At 43.3% G+C, this 16,513-nt stretch overlaps 1 protein-coding gene across 1 annotated transcript in view; it reads right to left on the reverse strand.

Annotated features, from left to right (window-relative positions):
• Positions 1-897: 897 nt before the first annotated feature.
• The window catches only part of AKNAD1 (AKNA domain containing 1), a 33,703-nt gene continuing 18,087 nt past the window's right edge, over positions 898-16,513 (reverse strand). Inside the window, 7 exon segments of the mRNA XM_058537176.1 lie at positions 898-1,043; positions 1,797-1,926; positions 4,551-4,632; positions 6,774-6,881; positions 6,975-7,097; positions 10,087-10,184; positions 13,315-13,400. Of these exon segments, the coding sequence (XP_058393159.1) occupies positions 912-1,043; positions 1,797-1,926; positions 4,551-4,632; positions 6,774-6,881; positions 6,975-7,097; positions 10,087-10,184; positions 13,315-13,400 (759 nt within the window). The 3' untranslated portion in view covers positions 898-911.

Here is a 16,513-nt window from a genome sequence, read left to right on the forward strand (position 1 = left end):
TTTTCTCAAATTTCATTAATCTAGGACTATTGTTTTTGCATATTTCTGACTTCAAGAGATCTTTAAACAAATAATTTATAAGAATATCATAAGAATTTCATACAGTACAGAAAGTAAATGAAAAGTAACGATCCTCCCTTCCCCGCAAAACCAGTTCCATTTCCTAGCGGTCCACTGAATATTTTTGTGTATCTTTCCAGAAAATATGTATGCCCTTTGAAAAACATACACAGGTGTCACCACACTGTATATATTATTAGGCATCTTGCTTTTTTTCACTATCTTGCAGATAATCCACTCATTCTTTTCAGTGGCTGCAGAATATTAATCATCTGACTGTCGTTATTTATGAATCGTCACATGGGGAATTAGATTAGCTCCTCTTAGGGGCTGTTCCCGTCAGTGCTCCAATGGCCATCCTCGTACACATTCCATGGCCTATTGTATGAGTTACCTATAAAGTAAATTGTTAGTAGTGGAATTGCTCCTCAATTTAGAATTTGTAGAATTTGATAAATATTATCAAGTTGCCTTCCAACAAGGTTGCACCAATTTATACTTCCACCAACAGTGAATGAGAGTACCTGTCTCCCCATCCTCACTGACACTGGGTTTTTTAGACTTTAGTTTTTACCACACTAATAGGTAAAATTATATTTTATTGTTTTGATTTCTTTTATTATGAGTTAGGAATAACAGATTTATTTTAAAATAATTACTTGTTGATTTTGATTTTAAGAATCAGAGGTCCATTTTTTTCATTTAAGCCCTTTGTGTCCTCCATATCTTATAGTTTTGGTGTTTTCTCTGGAAAGTCATCTTCCTAAATTGTGTAATAAGTAAAATACTTTTTTGGAGAAAGTCAAGTTTTCTTTGCATTTTTTTTTAATCCTTAATTGCCTTAGGTCAAACTAGTATTTCAGTTGATTCCTCCATCTCTGTATTTTGGCAAGATCTGCTGCAATAGTTCTAATCATTTGATCAGTAGTTTCTTTCAAAATGGTTGCTGTCCTTAGGGCATGATCCAAAGATGAGTTTAAAATCTACAGAGGAAAAGTCCACACACTTTAATTACATAAATTTACTACTCTTTCTGTTAATTGGGTTCTTTCATTGTTAAACATTGCAAGGTGGGATTTTTGGAGCGTTCTATTTTCCACCCAGTCTATTTCTGTTTTTGAGAGTGGGTTTCCTAGGAAACCAGTCTGAGATGGAATATATTTTTTAGGGCAAGGGACAGAAAAAAGACCAACACGTGACTGATGAGCATGAATCAGAGGGTGAGGTCAGCAGCCTGCTGGGCTGTGTCCGTGCTGCAGAGAAAGAAGGAAAGCTCTTGGGGGGCTGTTGAAAGGGATTTAGGGGCCATAAGCACAGAGAGGGCACCCGGGGATACAGCAAATACATTGGAAAGTGGCCTGGGATTAGAGTTAGCTGATCGGAAAACAGGAAACTGCTGGCAGCTCTAACCCCATTGTCACTGGAATGGATTTGTGAGCGGCTGGGGACGGTCTCCAGTGCCTTCATGCCTGGGCCAGGGGGATCCTGTAGCTGAGCCACCACCCACAAAACACTTTGTCCAGGAAATTTCCCTTGGAACCAATTTAGGAATAATACCAAGCACATGGCTGCTCTGGTTGTGGGTCTTTATGTTAGTGCTGAGCACAAATTGTTTTTAGCAGAGCATTTTCTGATGCCCTCATACTGAAATAATTTAAAAGCCATCACTTTTGTGATCATCAAGACCAAACTTACAAGCTGCAAGGATTCCAGAATGTTTTTGTCTAGGTCCTCACCTCAGATTCCATTTCTTCAATACTGCTAAAGTTGCTTGAGGATTTGCTGCCAGAAATCCTGCAGGAGTGGAAATGGGGCGAGGGTGTAGCAAAGTCTGAACTGTAGGTCCTGGAAACCTTAAGATTTTTTCTGGAAGGCAAAAGCACATCATTGATACTTGTATAAAGCGCCACCCTCAATTCTGTGGTTCAGTAGTGGCCGTGTGTGTGTCTGTGTGTGTCTGTGTGTGTGTGTCAGGGGTGACGAGTTCATGCATCATCCTCTGCCATTTGTAGCTCTCATAGTCCCATTGTGGCTGACAATACTTGAGCTTCAGAAAAAGGTTATTCCCGTGACCATGAAGGGCATTTCCTCCTGGAATCTGTCTCCTTGGCATAGAAAGAGGCGAGACTCCAAAGAGATATTTACTCAGTTTTCATTCTTTTGGGGCCAACCTTCTACCTGCATATTTATAAAACACACAAATCTAACAATTGCAGACAGTTTGAGTTCATTCTAGCACCAGTGAGGTTATATAGCAAGGAGCCAGCAGCAGTAGAAAAATAAAAACAGCACCTCTTTAAGTAAACAGGCTCCCCTGGAAGGAAGGAAGAAGAGAAGGTGGAAAAATTGAAAAGACATTCTAGAAGATGGTGTACCACTGTAAACAAGAATGTTATCTAGAACAAATTCTTTCACACTTTCTGTTTTTTCTAGAACAAATTCTTTCACACTTTTCAAGAAACATACTATATCAAGACAGCAGAATAAGATAAAAAGAGAAATTCTAATTTTTGGAAACAAATTAGGATTTTTAATAAAACACTATAACTATGACTCTATCTCTTAGTGATGGTCTGGGTGAATGAGGGGTTCCAGGGCCACAGTGTACAGTTGTTCAGGTTGTGCACTGCATAGCTCTAGGGAGTTTCATTCACAAAGCGTATGTGAAAGGCACTGCCTGGAGTTATGCTTTGCACAACCATGAGTAGTGGCCCTAAGGGATGCCACATGACCTAGCCTGTTGACAGTGGGCCAATGGAGCCATCCTCACATCTTTTCCTGGCTTGAGATTCCTTCTGTTAAGCATTACTTCTTTGGTACATACAGCACTTGTGAGCAATATCATCTCCAGAAAGTCTGACTTCAAATGCTTGTGACTCAAAGCCTCCCTTTATCCCTCTCCCCCACCACATTAACTTTAGTTGGTTCTGCACGTTAGTTTAACACATTGGATCTATCCTCCGGTTGAGAGAGGAGGTCAGCATCGGGGCCCCCAGCTAATGACAAACTGGGCAGAAATGGCAGTGTGGTGCAGTGGGAAGAGCGTGGGCTTCAGAGTCCTCTGTCTCCCCACATCCAGTCACTCACCACTGTCAACAATAACAACAGCTATCACTTGCTGATTGCCATGTACCTCTCTAAATGCTTTATATGTATTGACTCAGTCCTCAATGAGGTCGGTGCTGCTATTCTTCCCATTTGGGGAACAATGGGGAAACAATGAGGAAAGGGAGGCACAGAGAGGTCAAGCAACCCGCCCAAGAATAACGAACCAAGATGCAAACCCAGGAACTCCCCGGAGGCCACGTTCTTAAACACTACACTGCACTATGGCAGCGGTAGTGGGTTCAGACTAAGTGCGTATGATTGCAGAGCCTGAACTATTAACTCGGCTACACTAATGGTTCTGCCTCCTAAATAGCAACCCAATACTAGACTTCTCTCTTTCCTTTTCTACCACCCTTGGCTAGGCTGCCATCATCTCATCTGGATTATTGCACTAGCCTTTTATTTGGCCTCTGTGCTCCAGCCCTAGCCTCCTCTAGTCCATTCCCACTTTCTTAGTAGCTAGAGTGACTTATTTATTTATTTTTTTGGTGAGGAAGATTAGCCCTGAGCTAACTTCTGATGCCAATCCTCCTCTTTTTGCTGAGGAAGATTGGCCCTTGACTAACATCTGTGCCCATCTTCCTCTACTTTATATTTGAACGCCGCCACAGCATGGCTTGACAAGCAGTGCGTTGGTGCACGCCCAGGATCAGAACCTGCAAACACCAGGCCACCGCAGCGGAGCACGCGCACTTAACCGCTACGCCACTGGGCCGGACCCTAGGTGATCTTTTAAAACACTAAAAAAATTTTTAAACTCTGGTTAAAAAACTTCATTGGCTTCCCATTATCCCTAAGAGTCTGAAATCCTTCCTGTAACTGACAAGCCCCTGCACAGTCTGGCCCTGCCCATCCCACCAGCCTTCCCTCACCAGCCCCATCTTGCCCCACCGCCACTCCCTCGTTTAGGCTCCAGGCACGCCGCTCCTGAACTCGCTAAGGGCTTTTCCGTGCCAGGAAGCTCTCTTAGACTGAATGTTCTTCATTCTTACCCCTCCATCTCCTTGCTAGTTGATTCATATTTATCCTTTAGAGCTCAGCTTCCCTGAACCCCCAAATTAGGTAATAGCATTCTGTATGCCCCCTTCTTGGCACTTATAAAGACTGACTCCAATACCAAAAAAGCAAGCACCTAAGTACTGTCTCTGAGGGCAAGAACAGTAGTTGATTTTGTCACTGTGTCCTCAGCACCTAGCCCAGCACCGTGCTGTTGACACTCAAATATTTGTTGAATGAATAAATGACTAAAGTATTAGATAGACTTAGGTTTGAATCCTGGCTCTACTAGTGATCTAGGTGATCTTGGGCAGGTAAATGTGCACCCAACCAGTAGGTAGCCAATTTTGTTATAATTTGTGATAATAAAATAAAATAATACTTACTTTCTTGCTATGGGCTCATGTTCGTCTTGAGAAGATTTTGAACTCACTCTCTGGGAACAGATCCAGTTTGGTTTTGAACAAGCTGAAAAATGTTAGCTATGATTAAATTCAGAGCACCAAAAATGATCCCCAAATGGTGGATATATTGGTATCATTTCCTGAACTTTTCTGTATGAATAAAATATTTTATGAAATTTTAATAAATAAATAAGAAAATTAGGGAACATAGAAGACCAAGAACTTTCTATCAAGTATTCTGAATTCAGGAAAAGAAATTCAACTTTTAAAAGGAGTTTTATTAGCAGACAAGAGACCAGGAGTCTAGGTTCCCTGGGTGCTAGCTGTGGGGCTGGGCATGTTGTCTCACTTCTCTGGGCTCAACTACTTCATCTGAAAAATGGAGGGATAATATCTTCCAAAAGTTGGAACACATGGATCCCTGAAGTCCTCTCCAACTTTAGGAACAAGGATTCTAGGAGTCAGAAACTAATAATTATGTCACTAAGACATTCTAGAAAATAGAGACTAAACAGAGAAGAAGATAACTGTAGAAAAGTCACCATGGAAGGAAAGAAGAAAGCCAGGGAGAGGAAGAGAGAAAAGTCAGTGGCCAACAAATCTGCCTTCTCTGTCGCTGGGGCTCCCTCCTCCCCTCTCTTTCCCCTCGTCCTCCTCCTCTTCTCCTCTTCCCCTCTTTCTGCTTCCAGGTGACCTGTCTCATTCACTGGTCTCTAGTGGCTAGGCTTCACTCCCCCCCAGGAGGGTCCCATTTGACAAGGGAACTGGGAGAGATTGTCCCTCAGCCAAGGAAGGCAGAGCAGAAGCCAGAAAGTCCAAATTTAGTCCTGCTGACCCCCCAGACTAGAGTCGTGATGAACAGAGGCACTAACGAGCTCAGTCTTCATCCTTTGGTAGTCTCTAGATATAATTTTACTTGAAACATAGAAACTCAGAGTTGGAAAGGACCAGAAGGCCATCTGGTCCAGGTCTAGTCCAGTCTACAGATCTACAACATCCCGACAAAGTACATTGTCTCCCAGTCTACAGATGGGGCTCGCGACCTCCTGCAACATCCCACTCCATTTTCTCTCTGTTCCAGTTGCTGGAAAGTTCTTTTTTAACGTTGAGCAAAAGATACCTCCCAGTGACTTCTACCCTCTTGGCCACTATATGTTTATTAATGGAGTTCAAGATCACATTTCAGATGACTCAGTTACTTTCCTCATTCATGTATTGGAATAACAGGTCTTGTGGGCTATAGACCCAAAGACCAAAGTGATAGTAAAGAAATCTGCCCTGTTGCTTCCGCAGAGTCTTAGTGACTGTCACCTCGAGAGAATACATCCAATTGGAGGATTTGGCAGCTGCGGGGGTGGGGGTGGGGGAGGGTGGGAGAGGAGGCACAGCTGAGGTCAGTCAGGTAAATGACATTCTTCAGTCTCGGACATTGGCACTTGTGAAAGATAAGAAACATTCTCCCTGGTGCCCTGTCCCCAGAGAGGGAGAGAAAGAGCTGTGATGGTATGAAGTCACCCCCAGGGAAAAGATGTCTGAGAACCAGGTATCGCTGTCCAGAGGCAAAACAAGGAGCATTTCCTTCTCTCCTCCGTGTTCGCTTAGCATACTTTGATTTTGCTGTTAGCGCTTAGCGTTTTGCCACGCACTTTCCTTACTTGGTATGAGTTCCTTTCTCTCAACAGATTGTAAACTCCTCAGGAGGGAGGAGCCATGTCTTATTCATCTTTATAAATAAATGTTTGTGGGATTTTAATTTTTTCCAAAGAGCACAATTTTGGATCAAAATTAGCAATATGATGTCTAAAGAGTGTAAAAATAGTCTATTTCTTTACATGCTGACTTTTAGTAGGGATATATTTAAAGCTTTCGCCACTCCTGAATAATAGCACTAATAGTTGTGATTACTCAGTTGTTCATTTGTTCAGCAGATAGTTATGATTTGCTAACAGCTTACACTGGTGTAGACTTACTACCTTTCAAAGTCCTATATCGCTAGGATTTCATGTCTCCCAGCCCAGCGCAGCCTCTTGCCCTCCAGGCAAAGGGCTGGATGTAGAAGTGTCAGATGAGTGCTGGAGACCCAGCAGCAGCCTGGAGAGGGCAGGGGCTCCCCAGATGGAAGCAGGGGCCAGTGTGATGTGGGTCTCCCACACCTGGGAGACTAGGTTGTTTACAAAGATGGGATCATGCAGGAGATGTACTTACAAAGTGAAGAAATTTTATTTTCATTTAAAAAGCAGAGCAGGACAAAGGCACTTCTTTCACTATGATTCAAGTAATTCTGTCCTGGGGTGTTGTGTCTATAATGAAATTCTAAAAAGAAAAGATTAAAAATACAACTCATTGCCTGAGAACAACAGCTGTCCCCGCTTTGCCTTCCTTCTGAGGCTCCCTGGTCGCCCTCACCTTTAGGTGGTTCTTTGCCGCAGACTCTTCCGGAGTCACAACTCTTAGTGCCGCAGGCCTCACATTTGTTACTCTGCGCTCCAGTGGCAGAAGCAGAATAGCAGCTGTGTCCTGCATCAGAACCTGGAAAAGCCCAAGTTATGCAAAGGAAGTGTAAGTTTCTTGAGTATAGTCATAAAATATGGTGTGGAGAGTAGAGCTCTAACTGTGCAAGGTATGCATTAGGCACCAACATGTTCAACTTCGCCGGCTGCATTACCAAGGGGAGTTGCCAGCCTAGGGGTGACATTTGGGATCCCCTTCTGACAGCTGAGAGATGTGTTGATAAGTAACAGTCTGATGTGAAAGTCTCAGGATTTGCTTAGTGCATGTAGGTGCTTAGTAAAGGGCTGCCACACGGATAGATCTGTGAGAATTTGGCCCTCTGAATTATCAGACAATCTTGCATTTGTGGTTATTTTTCCAGATTTGCCCTGATATGCCCACATTCTCTTCTCAGACCCTGCTGTGGCCAAGAGCTTGTGTTTTGTCCTCCAGGCAATTGGAAAGATGGTTTTCCTCCACAACAAATTCATAAGCCCATATGGGAACCTGAATCAGAGCTTTGCCCTCAGCAGTGCCACAGAAAGGCTAGTAGTAGAGAGCAGGTGTGTCTGGTGCAGGTCTAGAACTTGTGGGCAGTGGAGCTCTCCAGGTCAGGCCAGAGCGTGGAAGCCTGGGCCAGGCAGGTGAGCATGTCAGGCTTAGATGTCCAAGTCTCAGCTCCAGGAGAAACAAGGCCAGGGGACAAAGCCTCTGCCAATGTTACCTGCCTTGCTGCACTCATGATACACTCATTTGTAACATTATGTTCAAAGTGGAAGTCACAAATGGAATGAGCTCTAGAAAAGTTTTTTCTTTCCCAAATCTCACTCAATCAATAGTCATTGAATGCCTTCTCGATCCAAAACCCAAAGAAATTACAAATAGAGGACAGGAGGCATACCCTGGGAAGGTTGTGTTGTACAGTGGAAAGAGCATGAGGTTCAGAAGCCTGGCTCTGCCACTTATTAGCTGTGATGGTTGAAAATATGTCCACAATTCTTTGACATGCTTTTCAAAAGGTAGAGCCTAATTCCTCCTTGAGTGTAGTCTGGATTCAGTGACTTGCTTCTAACAAATAGACAAAGTGGTAGTGATAGTGTATAACTTCCAAAACTAGGTCCTAAAAGACATTGAATCTCCATCTTGGTCTTTCTCTTGGATCACTTGCTCTGGGGGAAGGTGGCTGCCATGTCATGCTGACACTCAAGTAGTCTATTGGAGAGGCCCACATCGCAATGAACTGAGACCTGCCAATGGGCATGTGAATGAACCAATTGGGAAGCAGATTCTCCAGCCCCAGTCAAGCCTTCAGATGATGGCAGTATTGGCCAATATCTTGATGGCAGCCTCATGAGAGACCTTGAGCCTGAACCACCCGGCTAAGCTGCTCCCAAATTCCACCCACAGAAACTATGAGATAGCAAATGTTTGTTGTTTTGAGCCATTAAGTTTTGGGATGCTTCATCACACAGCAATAGATAATACACCAGCTCTTTGACCCTGGATGGTCACTTAATTTCTCTGAGCCTCCATTTCCTTATCTATAAAATAAAGATAATAATTCCTACCTTACAGGGGTGTTATGATAGTTAAATGATATATATTACATCAACAGTTCTCAAACTTTTGATTTCAGAACCCTTTTATACTCTTAAAATTGAGGATTCTAAAGAGCTTTTGCTTATTATAGTTTTTATCTACCATATATCATTAATATATGCCATTTTTTATACCTATGGTGAAAATCTCCCCCTGCACTGGAGAAGAGCTATCATACAGCATTCAGTCAGCTGAAGATGGATTGGTAGAGAGGTATTTATTTATAAAGTTCAAGTCATTTTTTCTGTGCAGAATCATTCAGATCTTCCTCAGACTGAAAGGGCAGTTCTGAGGCTATTTTTTTTTTTTTAGAATTTTAAACTGAGGCATTTAAAAAATATTTTATTATGTCATTTAAAAACAATAATCCATTTCATGTTCACAAAATAACATTTTTTATGAAAAATAGCTATTTTCGAAAATAAAAGAAAATAGTAAGAAGAGTGGCAGTGTTTTATGTTTGGCAAGAATCTTGAGTATCTGGCTTAATAGAAGGCAGCCGGATTCCAGAGCCGCATCTCCGTCCAGTCTGTTGCAGTAGTGGCCTTGCACAGATATGTAGCTGGAAAAGAGAGGACTTCATGGCCCCCTTGAGAGGGTCACAGAGACCCCCGGGGCCCTCTGACCACACTTTGAAAATCTCTACTCTAACAGCATCTGGTGTAGTATGAAACCTGTTATTATTATTATTATTAGAAAATGTATCATCTACAGAGAGGAAATAGAACTAAACATGACCTGACAGAAAGAATACAGAGTTGAAGGAAAGGCTCTCGGCTAACAGGCTGTATGAACAGAAGCGACTCCTGTTAGCTGTCTGGCCCCCGGTGTCCGCAGGTATAAACTGGGTAGATTGGGCCCGGGCGGTGATCTTCATGCTCAGGAGCTGCCTGAGCAGGCAGGCCTCGGCCCCACCTCTTCCTCTCCCAGGGCGGTTCTGCCAGGAGATATTTTTCTGCTTAGACTATCTTTGGAGAAAGGCTCCTATGACTAGAAGTCATTGAATTCCACACACTAGTGCTCTCTGGGTCTCCTCCCAGCTCTAATTCTCTTTGCTTCTATGAAATGTGTGTGGACAAGTCAACAGCAACTCTCCAGTGGTGGGTAAGATTACCAGGTGCAGATTATGGGTCATGCTGGAAGGATGATGACACACCAGACTTGAGGCCACCTAATGACTGAGTCCATGGAATCCTGCGATTCCAGCCAGAAACAGACGTTGGCACTTTCACTCTTACTTGACCACATCTTATTTAAATTGATTCAATTATTAATTCTTTACATTTTGCAAAAAAATACACATGCAACACCCTAGTCTAGGGCAATGCTATTTGGAATGTGGATGCCAAGCTGGCGCCCACCATAAGCACACCCTATGGAGAGGGACCTTGAAGACTGACCACCCATAGCCCCAGGCCCCTCAGCTTACAGAGAACTGAATCTGGGTGCAGTGCCTTTTCTTGAACGGCGCTGGGAAACCTTCCACAGTTGATCCTTCTGTGGCTGTTTTTCTCCATTTTTTGCTTCCTAAAAAAGGTGCATAAGATCCCATAAACGTTTAGTACACTTCTAATAGAGATAGTGAAAGTATTGGTAAAACTGAAATGTTAAATTTCTAATATCAGAGCCTGGAACAATGTAGGAGTGGCACGTCATCCTCCACACAGAGATCCCCTCTGCCTGCCTGTTTGAGAGCTTCCCTCTAAGAAATTGTACCCAGCACAATTTGGCCTGATGAGAATGTGAACAACAAACACTAAAAGTAAATCTGTTTTGTTCCCCAGAGGATAATATCTAATCATTGTGCACACATACATAACAGAGAAATCTGAAGTATGGGATTATAAAGTTTGGTGTTTTCTTCTTATTCATATCTCAAAATCAATTGTCGGGGGAAGAAGCCGTGCTGTGTCAGTACCCGGGTCACATGGCTTTGGCTCTATAAGCACAAGCTGAATGTATCCAGAAAGGCCAGCAAGGTGGATTTTGTCCAGTGTTTATGGGACTAAACACTGTGGGAGCGTGGGGGGTTAATTTTAGCTGTACGAGGCCACCAGGGGGCATCAGAAAGATGTCCTACAATTGTCATTTACCAGGATGCTTCCGCTGACCTGTCTGTAGCTTCAGCCTCCCTTCTTCACAGAAATTCTAACTTCTCCAGAGGAATTCTAATTAATAATAATTCTTAAAGCTCTTGCTTAGCCCTTGGGATACAATAATAGCCCCTGGGGAGAGTTGCTCATTCTTAATGTGGAGGGCACGGTGCCCAAGGGGTCCTAGACCGAGCCAGTGAGGCAGGAATGAGGCTGATTCCCGGGAATGTGGCATGAGCCTGAGGTGTTGCTTGGCAAATGCATGCACGCCCACCTATGCCCGGGCCTGCTGCTGGGGCAGAGGGCCACAGTGCTTGGAGTGTGTGGGGCTGGGGGCTGAGAAGCCAGGCCCTTGCCCTCCTATTGGAAAAACATGCTCTCCTCCTGAGTCACATATTTTCTCACACATCATTTTCTGTCTCCACCCTCCTCCTCCAGGGCATTTGTACATCTGCTCTCCAAAGTGGAAAACTTGGATCTGACTCAAGTGAATTCAGTCTAACACACGATTTTCTTTTTCTGCGTCTTTTAAACTTCTTTGTGCACTAAAATCTTCTTGCCAAACATAACAGCTAAGGGCAATTCTACTTGAGAAGGCAGGTTTTCAACAAGATCAAGTAACTCAAGTGTACTCTTAAACCCAGAGTTCTGCTTCAGAAATAACACAAAGGGACAAGCATTTTACATGTGGCGTATATACTACTTATCTGCATATTTAGGACACTTTGCAAATATCCCGCAAACAGTATGTACATCAGCAAGCTTCACAAAGAATGTGTCCCATTTGAGAGATATCTAGTCTTCCAAAAGAGTAAAGAGTACATAGCCCTCCTTTCAATTAATTCCTCAGGGATTATGTAGTTCACCAAGACCAGTTTATAAATCATGTCTGTCTCCTCATACTCCCCAGCAGTAGATTCACTGTTAGGTCTGATTTTACACTTGGTTGCACTTTTCTTTGCTTCTTGTCCATCATAAAAGAGTCAATTTAGTCTGGAACATTGGTCCCTGTTCTGGTACTTAAGTGGTTCTGTACGGTCTAGACTAGGAATTTGGAAGAGAAACACTTCATACCTTAAATGTTTAATCAAAATGTTTTTTAAATGTCAAACTATTCTTATTATTCTTACAAAACCTAAAAGAAAAACCCCAAATCTAAATTTTAATACAACTAATAAAAATAGTAGCTGGGATGACAGGGTGAGCATCGTTAGTGCCCCTTGTATTTAAAGGAGAGTCAAAGCTAATGACTGACATCATGTTGGTAAGGTAATGGTCCACTCCAGATGACACATGGTAATTTTTAGCACAAACACCACACTGTTTCTTTTTTTAGAGGCAGAAACTCAATAAAACATTTGTGACCAGAGCCCATTCCCATGGTGGAATGCTTTCTACCAGGAAACTTCAGTCTTTCGGACTTCGTCATCTGCTTCTATTAGAGCCCACTAAGTACAGGTAGTTGTGGTTGCTGAACAGCTCCTCCCTCCCTGACCCTTGACCTTTGGAAAGCAGATTAGCCAAGCTCAGCCGGAGTCCACAGAGCAGGCTGAGCTCGGAGTTGGTGCCTCTCATTAACTCATAGAAGCTTCAAATAAATGATTCTGAATCCCCATGGGCTAACAGTTGATCCAAAGAGTGTTTCAAAAACATTAAGGGTTTTTCCTGAAGATTTTACATTTACGGCTTTTTACAAGATTTACAGCTTGTTACTTCTGGAAGGTTTTTTTTGTTTTTTTTGTGAGGAAGATCAGCACTGAGCTAACATCTGATGCCAAGCCTCCTCTTTTTTTGCTGAGGAAGACTGGCCCTGGGCTAACATCCGTGCCCATCTTACTCTACTTTATATGGGACACCACCACAGCATGGCTTGACAAGCGGTGTGTCAGTGCGCGCCCGGGATCTGAACCAGCGAACCCTGGGCCGCCACAGCAGAGCGCTCCCACTTTCCGCTTGCGCCACCGGGCCTGCCCCTGGAAGGTTTTTTGCTGAGGAATGGGGAGAAGCAAACCCTGAGATGTGGGATTAGGCTTATTTCTGGTGGGACTGGGGGGCAGGGGTGGAACCCAACAGGGAAGATTTTCACTTATCATGAGGAGAGTGTAGTGAGGGTGGGAGCTGGTAGATGGTGTTTGTATAAAAATCTCCTGTCTGGGCAATGTTCAAATGGACCCTGCAGGACAGACCACCCTCCATATGCTGTAGCCATGATTTCTTAACCAAGGGGGCTTACCAGAATCACCTGGGGAGACTGAAAAGCAGTATTCCTATCAGGGCGCCACCCCTGGCGAGACTGATTACAGCAGGTGGGGCTTAGGCATGAGTATTATTTAAAAATCTCCCTGGTGACTTTGATGCTCTCCCCAGTTGAGAAGCACTGCTAGAGGGATTTGTCAGTTGGAAGAGAGGTCGGCCTATGTATCCAGCCCTGAGATCTGTGATTCTATAACTCGGCCGGTGGCTTCTGGCACCCGTTCAGTTAGTTGACGCCCACTTTCTCTGGAATTATTATCCCAGGACTGGCTCCCACCCATCCTGGGAATTTAGCAGCAAGAAGCCCTCACCATTCAAGGACCCGGCGGCAGAAGGCACAGCTTGGACTGGTTATCTCGGCACATTCCTGCCTTCCCGAGGCGTTGCTGGGGTCCTCCTGCACCACAAAGCACACACAGATGCGGATATGACTGAGGAAGTGACTCATCCCTTGGCTGCTCTTGCACAGCCCAGCGAGCAGCTCAGACTTAGCTGGGCGCACCATTTCAGGACTCCTGCGTTCTGATTTCGCGCTCTGTGGGGTCTGTGCTCTAGTAGCCTGGGGCTGAGAGAAAGAAAGCTTCAACAATGGCCTGACTGCCTTCTTTCTCCAAACATTTAAAAATCTAGTTTACAGGTGAGAGACTATTTTGTCTTTCCTTTAGTTTCAAATTACCCCAAGCTCCACCAGAGGATGAACACATTTAAGAAGATGATTTTTAAATCTATTAATCTGACGAATGATTAGTAGAGGTCTAAAAGCTTTTCCAAAGAAATGTATTCAACTATGCATTAAAACAGGCTTTTGGGACTATCTAGAGGCCTAAATTTTTGTTTATATGTCCCCTTTTAGCACAAATAAATTATACTACTGAACTGAAAGGGCTGACACCTCACCAGCATGTATTTTTTACTATGGTTTTCCCCTTTATGTAAATGGAAAATAAGCATACTTTTCTCACCATTATAAGCAATGCTGGCATAAGCATCATTGTCCAGATAGCTTTTTCCACACTTTGAATTACTTCCTTAGGAAATGTCTGGGTCAAAGGTTGCGAACATGTTTAGGTGATGATGCAGATTGCCAAATTGCTTTCCACAGAAGTGGTACAAGTTGCATAGCCACCAACGCTGTGGGCGGTTCAGCTTGATCACACCGTCCTCTGCACAGGAATTGTCACTTACAAGTGTTTTTGTTAATTTAAAAAGACGAAGTGGCACCTTGTGTTAATTAGCATTTCCTCTGTTGTTAAAGGGGAGAACATTTTCCCATATGCTTCTTTATTGGTTGTATTTCCTACTTGTGACTTTTAGTTCATAGACTTGGTCCATTATTTTTTTTGGAGGGTTTCAGAGTTTTCTTATTAATAAAAATAACCATTTGAGGATTGCTCGTTGTGCCAGGTGCTTCTCATGTAGCCTCCTTTATTCCTTCCCACCTTCCTGGCACATTGTCCCCATTTCAATGATGAATAATCTTTTTTTTTTTTTCTTGTGAGAAAGATTAGCCCTGAGCTAACATCTGTCGCCAATCCTCCTCTTTTTGCTGAGGAAGACTAACCCTGGGCTAACATCCGTGCCCATCTTCCTCTACTTTATATGGGACGCTGCCACAGCATGGCTTGACAAGCGGTACGTTGGTCTGTATCCGGGGTCAGAACCTGCGAACCCTGGGCCACCGAAGCGGAGCGCGAGCACCCAACCGCTGCGCCCCCGGGCCGGCCCAATGATGAATAATCTGAAGCTCAGAGAATTTAACCAACTCGGCAGAGCCACACAGCAAGTAAGGGGCAGAGCTGGGATCTGAACCTCTACCCACCCGTATGTAAGCGTGTGTTCTTAACCACAATGCTGCTTCTCCTTTGTGTGCTGTCAGATCACTTTGTACAATAAAAATCCCAATACTGAACATTATTTGCTCTTAATATTTTCCAAGTTGTCTGCCTTTTTCAAAAAAGATTGACTGGTTTCAGCTTGGCAAACACTGGTTAAAATGTTGATGCTGTCCAAGAGGTGGTGGAAATGGCTAAGAAACGTGAAAATGGGTTGAATTTCACAAATAGTCAAAGAAATACAGATTAAAACAATGAGATACCAGTTTTCACTTATCACTTTAGCAAAGGTTGTAAAGAAAAGAAAACATATACCCGGGGGGCAGGGGGGATCAGGTTGGAGATGCCTCCATTCCCACGCACGGCCGTGTGCCTGTAAGCAGGTACCCCCTTGCTAAAGGCCAGTTCGTCAGAATTTTCAGTGTGTACCTTCTGAGCCATTAACTACACTGCTAGGCTTTTATTCTAAGGAAATATTCAACTATGGCTAAAAGTTTGCATATAAAATGATGTTACTGAAGCAGTGTTTATAATATCAAAGAACTGGAAAAAACTAAATGCCCATCAATAAGGGACTGGTTAAATGAATCAGGGTATAGCCATACAATGCAGTCCTTAACACTGAAGCTGTAGGTTTATTCTAAGTGGCTGTTGAGATGCCCACAATATAATGTTAAATTAAAAAAGCATATCATAAAACAATATATATAGTATGATCCCATTTTTGCAAAAATGGGTGTGTGTATGCAGAGAAAAAAAAAGACTGGACAGATAAACACTTAAAATATTAGCAATGATTTTTCTCTCAGTAAAATGTTCTTTATACTTTTCTCTATTTTCTGAATTTTTTTTGTAATAGGCATATATCACTTTTATAATTTAAAAAGTAAACGTTTTTTCCTTTATTTTCCCCCTGTGTTTTCTTTTATCACTTCTAGGCCCACAAGGATACCTCTGCACTTCGCGTTTGAGTCAAATTTAATTAGCAGAATGTAGGGAGGTGCCCTCCACCTGAGTGGGGAGACCTGGGCTCCAGTGTCTCCTGTCATTTGTCCTGGGCAAATCTCCTCACCTCTCTAAACTTCCAACTCTTCTTCTGCAGAAAGGCTTTGCAAACAGTTGCTATCGACTTGGTAGCAAGTAAAGAAGAACAAACCCAGACCTGAGGGAGCTGCTGGGCGGAAGGCTGGGCTGACTCACGAGGCTCCCTCACACCACACTGAAGCTAGTTCAGGTTCTGGACTAGAGGGATGACATGCCATGAACCTTGGAGACTGCGTATGAAGTGTTGAAATCATTTGTTAAATCCACAAAGTCTCAGAGTTTACTATACTGAGCATTCCCTCTATATCAGGCCTTCAGTCAGATGTTCGGGATACAAAGATGGGTGCAAAGGCGCGAGGACAAATGAGACACAGTTCTGTGGGGAAACAGGGGCCAGAGCAAAGAATTCCACCTGGGCTGGGGGCTGTGCATCAAGGTTATAGAAATTGTCTAACTCTGAAGCTGGCTTGAATAAATGTGATTTTGCCCAGCAGGTGAGTGCTTTGAGGAGGCAAATACACTTTTTGGGAAGGGCTGACACTTAATACCATCTTTACCATTTTGTTTTTAACTCTGACAAAAACCTGTTCAAGTTTTGAATATCAGCCACAGGCTGTGTCTTCAAATACTGTCT

The sequence above is a fragment of the Diceros bicornis genome, chromosome 4 (assembly GCF_020826845.1).
Source record: "Diceros bicornis minor isolate mBicDic1 chromosome 4, mDicBic1.mat.cur, whole genome shotgun sequence".
Classification (NCBI taxonomy): Eukaryota; Metazoa; Chordata; class Mammalia; order Perissodactyla; family Rhinocerotidae; genus Diceros; species Diceros bicornis.